General features: G+C 46.0%; 1 protein-coding gene across 2 annotated transcripts in view; it reads left to right on the plus strand.

Annotated features, from left to right (window-relative positions):
• Positions 1–7,363: 7,363 nt before the first annotated feature.
• The window catches only part of FLOT2 (flotillin 2), a 60,890-nt gene continuing 51,003 nt past the window's right edge, over positions 7,364–17,250 (plus strand). Inside the window, exon 1 of one of the 2 annotated variants that reach the window (XM_083172351.1) lies at positions 7,364–7,575. In XM_083172351.1, the coding sequence (XP_083028477.1) occupies positions 7,527–7,575 (49 nt within the window). In that variant the 5' untranslated portion in view covers positions 7,364–7,526. The remainder of the gene's footprint in view (positions 7,576–17,250) is intronic. The other variant, XM_083172353.1, reaches the window with a different exon arrangement.

Here is a 17,250-nt window from a genome sequence, read left to right on the forward strand (position 1 = left end):
CCAAAATAAAACAAGCCCAAAACAAGCTACTAAAAAAAATTATAAGCCCAAAAACAAGCAACAAGCAACCATAAAAAAAAAATAAGCAACTCAAGAAAAAAACAAGCCCAAATCCGCTTGTTTCAAGCTGACTTGGCAACTATGATCACCTGACTACCCCTTATATACCTCCACCTAAGCTACCACCCCTTCCACAAATGATTGGCTACCCCAACTACACTGCACCTCTATGGGTAAGTGAAACTCTGATTTCTAGCTTTTGTCATACCATCTCAAACTGCACAGACTCTTATATTCCCTCATGCCTAGGCAGCCCTCGCTTTCTCTAGTCAGCTGGTTGTTTCACAGAGGCACTCCTTTGCCTGTGCAGAGGGGACATAGCAGGGAGTGTGCAGCCTATCTATAACCCCCATACTACAGCCAAGCCATCACCTCAACTGCTGCAGCCTAGCTGTACCCTCCCCTGCCGCAGCCTTGCCGCCACCTTACCCGCCGCAGCATAGCCACCACCTTCCCTGACGCAGCCTAGCCGTCACCTTCCTGCTGCAGCCTAGCCACCACCTTCCCCGATGCAGCCTAGCCATCACATTCCACTCCGCAGCCTAGCCGTCACCTTCCCCACCGCAGCCTAGCCGTCACCTTCAGTACTGCCGCCTAGCCGTCACCTTCCCGTGTGGCTTAATGTGATGTTTGGCTCCTACTGTACGGCATAATGGGATTTTTGGCTCCTATTGTGCAGCATAATGTGATTTGTAGCTCCTATTGTGCGGCGTAATGTGATTTTTGGCTCCTACTGTGTGGCGTACTGTGATTTTGGCTCTTACTGTACAGCATAATGTGATTTTTATCTCCTATTGTGCTGCGTAATGTGAGGTTTGGTAATGTGAGGTTTGGCTCCTATTGTGCAGCGTAATGTGATTTTTGGCCCCTACTGTGTGCCATAATGTGATTTTTAGCTACTACTGTGTGGTGTAATGTGATTTTTGGCTCCTACTGTGTGGCGTAATGTGATTTTTGGCATGGATTAATGGGCCTGATGGAGCTACAGCTTCAGGCCCACTCTCCAAATAGGCCCATTTTGTAGCTGAGGGCCAGGGCCTTCCAACAGGCCCAGCCCTGCGTTGCTAGCCCCCAGGGAACCGGAGATACCACCAGGCAAAGCTGGAACGTTTTCCCCATAGGATAACATGGGACCCACTAATTACAACCCCCACCCGGTTCACTTCCAACGCCTGTGCCTTCAATCTGATACCAGGCTGGTCCTTATGGGTTCATTGTTTTCAGAGAATTGTGCGTAAACTGATTTTTTCATTTCTGAAATGTAATTCCATGGCTGTTCATGTTGTTTGAGGGCATATTTCTCTGGAGCCAAACAGCCCAGTTTCACAGGACCAAAATCAATCAAAGCCCACTCAAAAGTTATTCAATATGATACTTGTCTCATGTAAATGGGTCAGTTCAGTTGGTTCCCAAAGATATAGCTGGTTGGTTAAAGGGGGGGGGACTAGACTGGTGTAAAAGGGGCCAGCCCGAGAATGTCCCTGCATGATCCTGGGACCATATTTCCAGGTAAGTCCCTGCATTTTCTGGTGTGAAAGGGTATTATTTCAAATAGCCGGGACCTGCAGTGCTCTGAATACAGCCGGGCAGCCCCCTGCTCTCTGCCCGGCTGTCAATGGCTGTCATTTCTGCCCGGCGGTGGCTGTCCCTCAGTTACTGAGAGTATGTATTCCCCCTTGGCAATGAGCATGTAATCCCACATGGCAATGAGCATGGAATCCCTGGCAATGAGCATGGAACCCCTAAGCATTAGGTAAGCAGCATTTATGTAGTATAATTTTTAGTAGGCATTATGGTGTTTGGCATAATACGTAATGTAGAAATTGGAAGGAAAGAACAAGTTTGTCACGGTAGTGGTTCACCACAATATAATAAGACGACTTAAAAAGTAACCTTTAATAGTTTATCACATAAAAAAGAGGGAGCTGCGAAAATATGACAGACTACATTTAACATATAACAAGGACAAGTGAACAAATAGTGCAAGTTAAAAACTTGGGCTCATGCGGCGTCCCTTAGCACTTTATATTCCTGTTAACTTTATTATAGCGTCTCTTCCCTATGTGTCGGCTGGGTCACCTGTTACCACTAGAGGGACGTGCTGTATTTATAAGTAATTCCCTGTCTGTGATTTGTTCTGACTGGTCACAATGTTGCCATAAACAGACATTACAATTTTGTGTCACAATGTCTGTTTACAATAAAACAGTAAAGGGTGCAGCGTGGATCACAAATTAATGCGGACTTTCCATATGTATGGATTGATACTGAAGATATTTCACACTGTGTAGCACGGACCAACACAGTGATGTTGGGATCGGGCAGTGGGCAAAAATTGCCTGATGTGTACTGCTCCGTTTCACATAAGTGAGTCCAATAATTGCATATCAGGTGAATACAATTGCTACAGAGCCTTCAGTATCAGCAGTGTTAAGGCACTGAGTAAATGTCAATTAATGCCGTATAGAACTACACCCCGTGCACGCAGCACCGCGGTTGCAGGTAGTTCTCTGCACGGCTGGTCGGAACAGCTTGTGTCACGCTGTAACACCTTACATGTGCCAGTATATATATCGATAGTATGAATTGGCAGGCAGTAGGTCGGAACGAGCCGCTATGACCTCTTAAGTGCTGTATCCGACAATACGGGTTAAACCCTGTTGCTAGGGTTACCACCTAGTCCCTTTAATTCCGGACACATGTTAATTACACAGGTTCTGTGGCAGTTTAAAATCAGGTGAAGTGGAGTCTTAAGTCAGCCAGCCACAGAACCTGTGTAATTAATATGTGTCCGGAATTAAAGGGACTAGGTGGTAACCCTACCTGTTGCTTTCTTGCACGGTTTTCAAGAGTGTAGCTGGCATAAGTTCAACACTTTGTACTGCGCCAACACTGCGACCATACAGACATGTATAATTTTAAGCTAAACATTAGAGTCCTTAAAAGGACTAGAAATTAGACAGACAGGGACAAGGAAGGCTGAGGGAGCGACCGCACGGCTGTGGGGTCGCTCCCTCAGCCTTCCTTGTCCCTGTCTGTCTAATTTCTAGTCCTTTTAAGGACTCTAATGTTTAGCTTAAAATTATACATGTCTGTATGGTCGCAGTGTTGGCGCAGTACAAAGTGTTGAACGTATGCCAGCTACACTCTTGAAAACCGTGCAAGAAAGCAACAGGGTTTAACCCGTATTGTCGGATACAGCACTTAAGAGGTCATAGCGGCTCTTCCGACCTACTGCCTGCCAATTCATACTATCGATATATATACTTGCACATGTAAGGTGTTACAGCGTGACACAAGCTGTTCCGACCAGCCGTGCAGAGAACTACCTGCAACCCCGGTGCTGCGTGCACGGGGTGTAGTTCTATACGGCATTAATTGACATTTACTCAGTGCCTTAACACTGCTGATACTGAAGGCTCTGTAGCAATTGTATTCACCTGATATGCAATTATTGGACTCACTTATGTGAAACGGAGCAGTACACATCAGGCAATTTTTGCCCACTGCCCGATCCCAACATCACTGTGTTGGTCCGTCCAATGGGACCCGTGTGCTACACAGTGTGAAATATCTTCAGTATCAATCCATACATATGGAAAGTCCGCATTAATTTGTGATCCACGCTGCACCCTTTACTGTTTTATTGTAAACAGACATTGTGACACAAAATTGTAATGTCTGTTTATGGCAACATTGTGACCAGTCAGACAAAATCACACAGGGAATTACTTATAAATACAGCACGTCCCTCTAGTGGTAACATGTGACCCAGCCGACACATAGGGAAGAGACGCTATAATAAAGTTAACAGGAATATAAAGTGCTAAGGGATGCCGCATGAGCCCAAGTTTTTAACTTGCACTATTTGTTCACTTGTCCTTGTTATATGTTACATGTAGTCTGTCATATTTTCGCAGCTCCCTCTTTTTTATGTGATAAACTATTAAAGGTTACTTTTTAAGTCGTCTTATTATATTGTGGTGCACCACTACCGTGACAAACTTGTTCTTTCCTTCCAATTTCTACCTCAATAATTTGTCCAGTGGTAGCACACCCCCGAGCATCATTAAGATACCCAATTACAAATTTAACGGGGGGCCTCTCTCCTCATTTCCAATTGTTCAAAACTGAGATCACCGTCCTGTGCGATTTGACCCACCAAACAATCCCTATAATACGTAATGGACATTATGGTATGTGGCTTAACATATAATGGGCATTATGGTGTAAATTTTTAATGTGCGCACAATGTCCCTGTTTATGAATCATACTGTGCATTATTGCTCAATCCATTTGGTATAGTGTATATTTTGGCTCAATCCATGTGGCAAAATGTGAGTTTTGCCTTAATCTGTGTGGCATAATGTGAATTTTGAATCAATCCATGTGCCATAGTGTGAATTTGGATCAGTTGTTGTGAATTTTAAGTTAAGGCATACAATCAAAAAATCGGCAGCCCAGATACTACATAAGTACCGTTGAAAGTATTTACACAAATAGAGTCACACCCGTGAGCAGACCACCCAACCAGAACACTCTTAGAGGCAAATTCCTTCTCAAATGAGCAAAACCATGTGCACTGCAGGGGGGCAGATGTAACATGTGCAGAGAGAATTAGATTTGGCTGACTTATTTTGTTTCTGTGCAGGGTAAATACTGACTGCTTTATTTTTACACTGCAATATAGATCTCACTTTGAAGAAAAACCCCACCCAAATCTAATTATATCTGCACAAGTCACATCTGCCCCACCTGCAGTGCACATGGTTTTGTCCATTTGAGAAGGAATTTGCCTCTAAGAGTGATCCAGAATAAGGCCCTATACCAGTGGTTACCAAACTGCCTGACGTGGCACTCTGGGGTCCTTGGAATAATTACAGGGGAGCCTCGTGTTGGTGGTCCAGGAGTTTTTCAAATTGATCAGAGTTATAATGAAAACTAGTGCTTGTGGCTTCCCATCATACATGTGGACAAACAGAAGCAATTTCCATCTCTCTCACCACATGGGAAATGGTCATTGGGTCACCAGCATGTTGATCGACGGTCATTAGGTTGACATGCATTTAGGTCCACATGCAGGAAAGTCGACTTGACTTTAGGTCGACAGGGTCATTAGGTCGACACAAGCATTAGGCCAACATGGGGTAGGTCGACAGCCAAAGGTTGACATGGGGTTTTTAAAAAAATTTTGGAGCCAACATGTGCCGACAGGCGGTATTTCATGCCCTACCATCCACTAGCGCCTGGTGGGAGAATAAAATAGTGTAGCGAGCCACACAAGGGGACACGGTGCACTTTTTTTGTGTCCGTGCCGACATTCAGGACAAAAAAGTGTCAAAACTCCATGTCGCCCTTTTACATGTCTACCTAATTCTTGTGTCGACCTAATGACCTGTCAACCTTCAGTTATGTCGACCTTCATGCATGTCGACCTTCAGTGGTCCACCTAATGGTTACAGACTTAATGTATGCCTATCCAATTAACCCATTTCATACCAAGCCTTAAAAAGTGATAAAACAGAGAGATAAACCACTAATCAATCAGCTCATATCTATCATTTTTTAAACCCAGCCTGTGACATGGCAGTTAGCAGCTGATTGGCTGGTGGTTTAACACTCTATTTTATCACTTTTCAAGCTTAGTACATCTTTCCCTACGCAGGATAACGATATAGTTAACGATATTGTACATATCTAGTGTGTATGCACTATATCATACATCTGAAGGTGCCCATACACGATACAATATTTACGTGCGTTTTGAACTAGATCGCATCAAACTAGATCAAACTGCATGCGATTTGCGTGCAATGCTATCCGAAGCTAGTTAAAAAAGCAGGGGCTGCACAGACAATGGGCGGGATTCTCTAATAACCCCAGCCGCACATCGCCGGTATTCGCATTGTTAATAATCGTATATGCACTAACATATATGATTATTAACGCAAAGGACAGCTCTTGCGTTAAGAGCTGTCCTTTGCGTTGTGGCCAGCGATGTGCAGCGGGTCCACCCTCCCTGGACATAACCCGGCTCTCCTTCCTCCTCCCTGCACACAGAAGAGGTGCAGGGAGGAGGAGGTCACTGGTCCAGGCAGCACAGCAGGAGGCTGCCCGGACAGAGGTGAGGGGGGCGGCATGGATCGGCGGGGGGCGCGCAGGGCGGCAGGGGACGCAAAGGGAAGTCCATAGGCTTCTATGGGGCTATGCCATCTAGAAGTGGCATAACTCCCAACCCCACCCCGCAGTGAAGCCCTGGCGGTGGGGCTTTGCCATACCTCCCAACTTTGGCAGCTCAGCAGGCGGGACGCTGCTGCTGCGCATCGCAGGCGCGCCAAAATTTTCGGGGGCGTGGCCTAATTTGGGGCATGGTCTATACTCGTGGCTCTCCCGTGAGGCCACGCCCCCATTTTGCCGCTATGGGGGCATGACCTAGAGGCTCTGTGAGCCTCTAGCCATGCCCCCAGCCCCCTGGCTGCGGGAATAGACGCGGTGCACATGCGCACAGCGTTTATTCCCCGCTGCTTAGCAGCTGACAGGGGGGACTCCCAACAGCCCCCCCCCCACACCACGGGACACTGCCGCCCTGCGCGCCCCCCGCCGATCCATGCCGCCCCCCCAGCCCCCCAGCCCCCCCCCCACACCACGGGACAGGCCCTGATAATCGGGACTGTCCCGCTAAAATCGGGACAGGTGGGAGGTATGCTTTGCTGCATATGAAATTGCGGTAAAACCCCCGGAAAAAAAAGTTTTTTTACGGCATGTTTTGTTTGGAGCATCTCGCCCTTTATGTGCTGCGCGATGGGATGCCCGCAGAAGCATGCATCGCATTGCACGGCACCCTCGCACCGTGCACGGGCACCTTGAGAACTCTGGCAACATCGCTGGCGATATTGTTCAGTGTGTGTGCACTATTTTGTTCATCTATGAGCTCTGGGGCATCATTAAATTAACGATATCATATCCAAGTGTGTACCCTGCCCATCACTCTGAGTCTCCAGGGCTTAGTGATGTCATGCAATATGGTGCCCTGGGGCGGGAGCTGGGGAACCCAGTGTGACCCGGAACAGTGAGTGACGGACCAGTTGGGGGCCGCTGAGAGGCGGAAAGATAGATAGGGCGGGGCCGTGATATAACGGTATTATTCCCTGACAGCTAGAGAGTGAGACGTCCCTGTTTTCATAGCCTCTCTGATTGGCCACTGCCAGCCGCTACCTAATCCGTGAGATACGCCCCCTAACATCCTCCCGCCCGCCGCCCCTACACAGAGCTGGGAGCCATTCACCAGGCACCGGCCCCGCCCCCTGTCGTCCTCATCCTGTAGCAGGGGGCCGCTTCTCATTCACCGTCGTCCTGTCCCCGCCCCTCCCTGCTGCTGGCTGTGCCGTACGCCTGACTCGCTGGGGGAAGGGAGAGAAGGAAAAAGCTCTAGTCGCTGCCAGTCTATTCCCGACACTACTGCAGCCATGGGGAATTGTCACACGGTGGGACCCAATGAGGCGCTGGTGGTGTCTGGTAAGTTCCCGGATGGACAGTGTGTTATTGTTCCCTGTTGTCACCTAGGCAGTGACAGCTACTGCAGCATGTTCGCTCCACACAGTGCTGCTTGGGGTGGGGATATAAAATATCGGCTACAAGCCATGATGTAGGCCCGTGGGCACTGCACATCTGATGTGTACCATACTTGTTGTCCCTAGGATACACCCCCATTATCCGTGTTGTGTGTCTCCATCTGTTGTTGCAGCAGTAGTAGTGGGGGAAACCTGTGGCGGGGGAGGGATGGAGCCCAACATGGTGTGTAATGGCTCCTCTGAGATTGCTATACCACCACCCAACATGCCAGGAGGGTGCCTGAGCTCTCATTCCATTGCCTGCAGCATCATGTGATGTCAGTGTGCATTATTGTGGGTTTAGGTTTCCATCATGTGGAGCAGTGTATGTATATAGACAGCTATAGAACGGGGTTGCAGGGAGTGGCAGTGCCTGGGACTGGTTTATTGCAGAGCAGTCAATGTTATTCCCCAGTCAGTCCAAGGAATTGACCCTTTCAGTGCTGGGGTGGATGTACTTACAAGTTTCTGCTGCAGCTCCCCCTAGCACTAATTTGGGTTAAAAAGGGTTGGGTGATAACAAAGGCGTTGCCGTGGGGTGGGAGCAAGTGGAGGAGATGGAGATGCACAAATGTCATCTTTCTATCCCTATCTGTAACCAAGAAAAGTGCTGTGGTGTAGGCTGGTGCTATATAAACAAATTAATCTACCCGCCCCTGTTTTGTTATTGTATTGTTTGCAGAACACAGATTCTCAGATAGGGTAAATATTTATTTACAGTTTTTATTATTCTATATCTCTATCTTATTCTGTATCTCTATAGGGATTTCAACTCCTAAATATAACTCACAATAACAAGAAATGTGTTGGTAAAAAAGACAATGTAAAACTAATCTGAGACAATGTTCTCACAACCTTTAAATTCATAAGGAGTGGTTTGGTATAAACATGAGCTCAGTACCTGGTGTAATCATACACCCGTTAGGTTGTTTTTGTGAAACATTTACCATCATGCATGGATGTGCTAATCAATATAGTCAAGTAACCCTGATGTAGAGCAGTTAATATATTCTGTCACCCACAATCAAAGATTTAGTGGAAATATTTTCTGGCTTGGCTGGGATTGCATACTGTACATTGGGGCAGATGTATGAAGGGTCGTTATGGGGGAGAAGGGGTATCCGCGTGCGTTATGTGCACTGATACCGCTTCTCCCCATGTGTGAAGTAGCCGGTGTGCGCTAAATGACAGGGGTGCTGTGCGCCCCTGTCCTTATCAGTGCTGCTGTCTAAATGATAGCAGGGCGAATGTATGAATGGTCAGTAGCGCTGACATTGTCGGTTCAAGGGAAATCACATGCGACTTCTCCCCTCAGAGAAGTCGCCCTAGTTTATGGGCACCTTTTACATTTCACATGATCACATTATACTCCAGAAGATACGCCCACAAATCTTTTGGTTTTGGTAATGATACTCTGCTGAAAACACGGGACTGCGCATCGCCCTTCGAGCTATGAAGTGATCGCTACATGTGTAGGCCCCTTTAGCCTTAAGGCCCCCCATACACTCCGGATTCAGCTGCAATTTGGGCTCTTTTCCTGCGTTTACAGCAATCAGTCGCAGGAAAAGAGGCCACATTGCAGTGGTGTCCCATGCAATGCGCGGTCCTGAGCGCATCGTATCGGACCCTTTAAAGTCGCCCCGGCAGGAGAAGCAATCTGCAGAATTGCTTCTGGCTCTGGACAGGCTTGGCGGGAATTGCATGCGATACATCGCATGCAGAAGAACTGCATGTGATATATCGCATCAGTTCCTGTCGCCCTGGAAGGTCCCAGGTGACTCATTGAAGAACTACAGGTGACATTTCTGAGGAGAGAAGTCGATACAGTGTATAGGGGCCTTAACAACCAACTTCGCTGCGCCCATACTTGAGCGTAGGCACATGAATACAGAGGACCAAATGTACTAAGCCTTGGAAATTATGAAATGGCGAGTGATAAAGTACCAGCAAACCAGCTCCTTACGGTAATTTTTCAAACCCAGCATGTAACATGTCATGAGCTGATTGGCTGGCACGTTATACCCTTTTATCACTTTTCAAGCTTAGTACATCTGGCCCAGATTATGGATTGAGGTGTATGTATACTGTACCTTTGCTGATATAGAACTAAGGTATAGGGGTCGATCCTATTAGCCGCAATGAATTTGTGGTGCGAATAGTTTTTAGGGTAGCGAGCTATTTTTAGTGAATTTGGGCTGAAACCAGCATGCAAAGGGTGAGAGATCGGTATATATATATTTCATTCATACATGATATTTCAGCAAGGTCCTTTAATGCAAATGATTATCAAAGTTCATTTCTAACTAGGGAGATGAAGTTTATGTTGACTGAGCTCCTGGTGTTAGTTGCCGTAAAGTGTGTCTCCCTTTGGGTAAGTGTGGGCGCAATGGAGCCACTTAAATAGCTCCAGGCACTTAATCCAGTAGCTACATCCCCACGATACTATTTGAATTACACAATTGTTTGTTCCTGTTTTATTACTTAATCCCCAATACACCATAGAAGATAAAGTGAAAGACATCTTTCAGAAAGCCCGTTAATGACCCCCTCCCTTGTCCAGCATGTCAGGACTCCGTTAACGACGGCCATGCTGCAGCGACAACACGGCCTTCACTTACCTCCGAGCCGGCATCCCGATGGGCCGCTGCCGATATCGAGGTTGGTGGGGTTGCCTAGTGTGCATGGGGCTTTACTTTACAAGTGCATTATCTCTGCCTTGAATAATTTTATATGAAATTGTGGGTACTCTTATGTTAGTTGGGCGCCCAGTAAGCTATTTGCTTAGTTTTACGCATCCCCTCGCCACGCTTCGGGCTCGCTGCGCTCGCCACACTATATAAAATCAACTCCATGCCGACATGGATAGTGGGGGTATGAGCGTACTTACTATAGTGGGCGCCCAACTAACATATAAGTACCAAATTGTGTAGTAGTCTGGTTGGTTAGGTGAAAGTTTGGTTTTATGTGAGATTTTATTGCCTGAAATTGCTACACTCAATTGTGTAATGGTAAAGTCACTGTATAACAGCTGTATATGTTTTACTAGTTCAACACCTGTTTTCATGTGAGGGAATGTTAAATAATTTATGACTATAATACTAAGTGGAATAAATTATCATTGATCATTTAAGGGTTTATGTGCGCAATCCCCAAAAAATTAAAATCAGGATTGTTTTTCCGCTCTGGCAAGTATATCCATAACCTCTCATCTATATACAGCTGCCAGCTATTGCTGGGGCTTGTTAGTGTGGGCTGATGGAAGGGTATAAAAAAGGCAGTCAATAGGTCGGCCTAAGGGTGGGTTTATTAAAGAGTTTTGTTTTCGTTTATTTTTTTGCAAACTTTTTCATTATTTACAATCCATGAGGACTATATAATTGGGAATAGACGAACACTCAGGGGAGGTAAAGGATGAAGCCAAGAGTAGGGTCAGAAGAGGGATATCCTAAAAAGATTAGTAGATAAAGGTAAGGCGTACTACTGAATAAATAGAAAAAATATGCTTGAGAGGCCAGGGGGCTTCCTTCTCGCTACAGACCTGGGCTAGCTCCTCCACTGCCACAGCGAGCGCGTAATGTCAGCGTTTTTTGTGTCCCAAGTGACTGAAAATGGCAGTCCTACAGGATATCAAGTGGTATGTTTTCTTTACTCTATAGCAGGCATGTCAAAACTAAGGCCCTCCAGCTGTTGTGAGACTATAAGTCCCATCATGCCTTGCCAAATTTTGCTATTAGGGAATGCTAAAACTATGGCAAGGCATGCTGGGATGTGTAGTTTCAGAACAGCTGGAGGGCCACAGCTTGGACATGCCTGCTCTATAGTATGGGTTGCTTCAGACAGACGGCACAACCCTTATGTAATGGGCACAATGTAAAAAATGCTATATGGACACCAAACATCCTAATTTTCACACATTTCTCCTCACAACGCCAAGGGATGCAAGCTTGAATGCATCCCCATGCAACTAACTAGCAACTACTCTACTGCTATGGGTCTTCATTAGGCCTTAAGAACCCAGCATGATCGTGAATTCCAATGAATTGGTCGAAGGAACCAATATATGACATTTAAACATGTGTGAGATGCCAAGATCTGTGGCAGGGCAGGAGTCATTTATAATCTATAAATAACATAATAAAGTAACAACAGCAACTCCAGGGCCTCTTGGCACCACTGCTGACAAATCAGGAATGCCTACTTTCATCATCTGTAAGCATTTGGCATCCTCTAGTAAAGAAAAATGTAGAAGATGACCCCAGCCTCTGATCACAAAAATGAGTACCAACATTTCAGAGGGAAGGGGAGTATATTTTGCTCATGGTAGATTTTTTAATAAATGCTTAATGAACACAGAGAATGCAGTAAAACAGCAAAGTACATTGGATAGTGATTAGGGTTTCCATTTTTTTCTCCTCATCAATGCCTTGTACATCTCACCTGGTTCCAAATTAAGTGCTACCTGAAAGCAGGCGAGTTTGCTCAACCTCTAGTACGCTCTATGTGTCCACTGACCTTGCTAACCTCTTGTCTTATCACGTACACTTCTGAATGTTTGGCATCCATTTTGAGTAAGTAAAGACGTCAGCCTTGGCCATAGAGGGGAGAAGACGAGCTGGCACCAGTAAGGCTTCCTTACTTACATTATACAGCTAAAGATCATTTTTACCAGTAAGGCTTCCTTACTAACATTATACAGCTAAAGATCATTTTTTTTTTTTTACAAACATTAATGTATGTAACAACACCATAGTGCTTTAAAAAAATGGGAATAAAGCGTTATAAAACAAGACTGGGTAATATCGCGCACACACAGGTAAGAAGGCACTGCTCGGAAGCCTGCAGTCTTGGCTTGTGTATATGACTGAATTGTGTGAGAGAATGCAGCCTTGCAAGTTAATATCTTGCATTTATTTACAGGAAAACAAATCATGTGCTACAGTAATATCTGTGAAGACTCTTACACGATTGTTTGTTTTTTCTGTAAACAACTCGCATCAGGAACACAAAGGTTGTCATTTATTTTCAGTATTTCCTTGTTCATTGTTCGAGTTTCACCCACTGTGTATTTGATGATTGAAATACTTTTAGGAATGTCACATTTCTTCATTTTTGTTGAGTAAAATTTTAATTTCTTTGTTAAAATATAAATGTATATATTATTTATTTTAGGCTTATGTGACTTATTGAAACCTAGATGTAGGGAACATCTATAATATAACAAACATATCAATGGTAATTTATACACTGGTGCTAGACTAATATGTAATCCTTTCCACCACTGGACCATGTCACCACATCGTTTGTCATATGCCTTAATTTCTCCTCTTGCTTCCTGACCTCAGATCCCCTGCGGCTTCTGTTTCTTCCTCCCCTTTTATTAGGTAAGCTACTATGAGCAAGGCCACAATCCCTCCACATTCCCTCCTGTCTCAACGTCTACTACTGTTGCTCAACAGCTACACTACTCACCTCATATCTTGTCCATTTTTGCCCCGTTATTCCCTCTCTCTATTGTCTTTATTTTATACCACTAAGCACTTACAGTGGCTTTAAACCTGTTAATTATGCCCTAGCCTATGGGTTTTGGTTTCAGCTTGCTATTGTACTGTGTACTGTCTTTTTTTTTTTTTTTTTTGTCCCTCTTTATGGCAATACAGCGGACATGTGGCACCCTATAAATAAAATATAATAATTATACTCTGTTATCAAAGTATGTAATCATCTGGGATTATCAGTTAATGTCAGTATTTAGTCTGCCATTAGACATGGAACAAGCCTCTAGACCAGTGGCTCCCAACCTTTTTTTCTCTCCCGTACCCCTTGATTAGGCTTTTCATTTATAAGTACCCCTCCTCACAATTTGAAATTTCCACAGTACTTGTGAGTGTAAGTGAGCAGTATGCATGTCCTAATATTAAGGAGTAGCCGTGGACTAGTATATGGTCAGGAATCAGGTCCGTCCTTGTCTGGCCGCTGGCTGTGTATTGTCTCCAGAGTTCCCGCTAACGCCTGTAGGATTAATGCTTCTTCCACCCATGTCAGTGTGGGGCAGATGTTCACAGGTAGCTCTCAGTGAATTGCTGGTTGGACAAAAGCACGAGTAGACGCTGATGACACTGCAGATGGGACTGGAAACAAAACAACGTGGCTTGTTTCCATGTCAATGGTAGACTTCTTTTGCCATTGGGAGACTTTTTCCTTCTTCCGCCATTGCCAATATTATTTCCAAGTACCACCAACTGGTCTGCAGAGGGTTACTAGTACCCCAGGTTAGGAACCACTGCTCTAGGATACTGGATGAGTCAGAACATTGCTAGAAAAATGTTCTATGTACCAATTTGCCTAAAATAAGGCTTTGCCATCATTGACCAAATTATGAATTCTTTAAGTACAAAATGCGTCCGCGAGTGCAGTTACACAGGAGGTGAGTCTTGAAGCAAGATAAGTCCCGGGGGCCCGCCCATCATTAATCACATCTGCAATATGGACTAGGTGCTATAGCGGCCAAGATTACATTGCAGAATGCATTCAGATGGATGAATAGTTTAGCAGCGAGGCCGTCCCTGCGGTGTGCTAAATGTATTGCCGGGGCTGCTGCGCATGCGTTATCCCTCCTCACCGCACATGCTTGGTGAGTTTTCCATTGGAACCCTCTGCTGGCTGCAAGTGAAATGAGTAGCCCATAATCTGCAGTCTAAGATGGCGGTAGCTGTAGTAGGAAGTCTCCGGAATGCTCTGTGCCCCCATCTATCTAGGGGCCCCCTGTGGTTGCCATGTATTTTTAAGAAACTTTTTTTTTTAAGCTAAAGGGTTTGGGATCATGGGAGTGGGGTAGTGTTGCAGCTTCACCTATCGGCCATTATGACAATGCTTAATGGTACATTACTGAGAGTTGACCAAGTCCCATGAGATTTTGCACAAGAGCTGAGATTGGTCGAGCTCATCATATGCTTCTCAGGCCCATAGAGGACAGCAGCAGCAGCGGCCTTGTGATGGTAGTGTTTTTAATCGACTCTGAGCTCCTACAATTTCTGCCCCCTGCAGTTACCCATTGACCACGTTTATACTGCCTTTTACTCTGTGTTTTGACAATGTAATATTCTCCCGTGCAGTTTGCGGCCAGTAATGGCAAGTGGGAAGGGCCTCCCTGTCTAAAGTGACCCGGGCCCCCGAAGGCTTAATCCGGTCCTGGAATGAACGGTGCAGGGTGCTGGAATGAACACATCTCTGTAGGGAAATAAGATCTTAAGCAGGTTAGCATATGCGATCATTAGCAGTGCAGAAGGAGGTACGTACCTATCTCTTCCTGCAGTTGCTAAAACTGTGATGGCAGTACTAGAATAACTTTGACCATTGATCTACATTTCATCTCTAACTAAAGGCCCATACGCACTGGGCACCTTTTAAGCTGAATGTCGCTCAAAACAGCATCATTGCCAGGAAAGCCGTTCATCTGCTGGTAATACCAGCAGATGAGCGGCTTTGAGGAAGCCTTTGCATAGTGCTGCACTATGCAAATCCGTCCTCTCCCAGCTGACGGCGCCGGGCAGGGGGAAAGCCGCTCAGTGTGTATCTCCCCCCCCTAGCAATGATAGCGATCAAGGCCAAGGAAAACGTCATATATGATGCATTACTTGGTCTCACTGTGCAGTTTTGCAGAAGTTCATTTATTAGGTTCTTTTCATTTCCCTATAAAGATGCAGATGTATAAAAGGCATTTTCTGTGAATCTCATCCCCCACTACAGTGTTCCTTATGAATTTGTCATAGGACACGTATTATGGTAGTCAAGGCTAACCCGTGACCATGGTTGTGAAAGGTCTCGCAGTTATGGAGCAACTTTGTGGCTTTGTGTCACTTTGGGAATTTCTGTTTTTAACTGACTTTATTGTAATTACTTGGTGTCTTGGTGCCATCACAGGAATGCAATGTTTGTGCACTTAAATATTTCCCTTTGTCACTATTAGAAGGTGTATACTTTCTTGATATATTTAGACATGCACTGCATGAGTCAAATGTATGGAAAATTGGGTGATAAATCAAGGGGTATCAGTTATTGTTTATTACAAGAAGTCCTTAAGGTGGCAGCCATTCATCAGAATAACCCGACACCCCCCCCCCCCCCCCCCCCCCCCCCCCCCAACAACAAGATCATATGCAGGTCATACGATCGTTCGAACGAGCGATCACATATGTGATAAAAGCACATACGATCTGCTTACGACCGTAGGGAATGCCAATGGATCATACGTGCAGCATTTATGATCTGAGGATCGACCCGCAGGACCACACATTGTACCGATATTCTTAACGATGTGCACACAATCCATCACACAACCCCTCAGAATTGTACTTCAGGCCTGATCTTGTCCAGGTGTATGGCCAGCTTTACTTCAGTGCGGAGGAGGCTATACAGATTGTTTTGGTTGCCAATGGCAAGATGTGATTACTGACCACGCACACTGGTGACACTAGGGCAAAAGTAGGCAACCTGTGGCTCTCCATCTGTTGTGAAACTACACATCCCAGCATGCCATGCCACAGTTTTAGCAATCCCTAATAGCAAAACTATGTCAAGGCATACTTGGACTTGTAGTTTTACAAGAGCTGGAGAGCCACATGTTGCCTGCACTAGGTTAAACCAGCCAAGTGTCAATTGCATTAAATCCCCTGTTAAAGTACAGCTAGGGCTGTATTGCTCTTATGTTGGGTATACACTACGTGATGAGTGTAGCCAGCTTATGCGATGCATGATGTGACCCGCTATTGTTATATGCATACACACTTTTGCACGATTAGGCACTTGATGTGCCAAGTTTTGCATAGGATACATCACATACAATGTATCCTATGCAACTCCCGGGGAGCTGCAAGGTGGATGAAGCAGGGAGGCGGGGGACATTGAGGTGGCAGGGATGCTGCGAGGCGGCTGGTGGGGGATGCTGCTAGTAGAGCAGGGGACGCTGCGAGGGACAGTGAGACAGAGGTGGCATTAACGTAGAGCCGGGCAAGGGGAGCCGGGAGCTGTCAGTACTGAAAAAAAAAAGCCCATACAATGAATGGGCAGTCTGTGATTGGCTGAGCACTCTCTCAGCCAATTGCTGACTGGCTGAGAGAGCGCTCAGCCAATCACAGGCTGCCCATTCATTGTTCTGCCTTTTTTTTTTTCAGCGCTGACAGCTCCCGGGTCCCCCTGCCCGGCTCTACATTACTACCGCCGCTGTGTCCCCCTCAGCATCCTCTGCCCTACTAGCAGCATCCCCTGTCAGCTGCCTCGCAGCGTCCGCCGCCCCCCTGCTCCCTCCACCTGCTCAGAGCACTGACTGCTCCCTGCTCAGTCTCCCTCGCTGGCATCCGCCGCCTCTGTGTCCCCCACCAGCCACCTCACAGAGCCCCCTGCCCAGCTGCACATAAGATTTAGCAAATCTTATGTGCAGCTGGTCCGACCTCCCGACTCCAATTTTGAAGCGCACGAGACTGCACATCGGGTCGGACCGGGTGTCTAAACATGCGATTTGGCCCGATTTCACTGCCTGATCCACCTGAATCGGATGAAATTGGGACCAAATCGCATAGTGTAT

This window comes from Crinia signifera, chromosome 2, assembly GCF_055691185.1.
Source record: "Crinia signifera chromosome 2, ASM5569118v1, whole genome shotgun sequence".
In the NCBI taxonomy this organism is placed as follows: domain Eukaryota; kingdom Metazoa; phylum Chordata; class Amphibia; order Anura; family Myobatrachidae; genus Crinia; species Crinia signifera.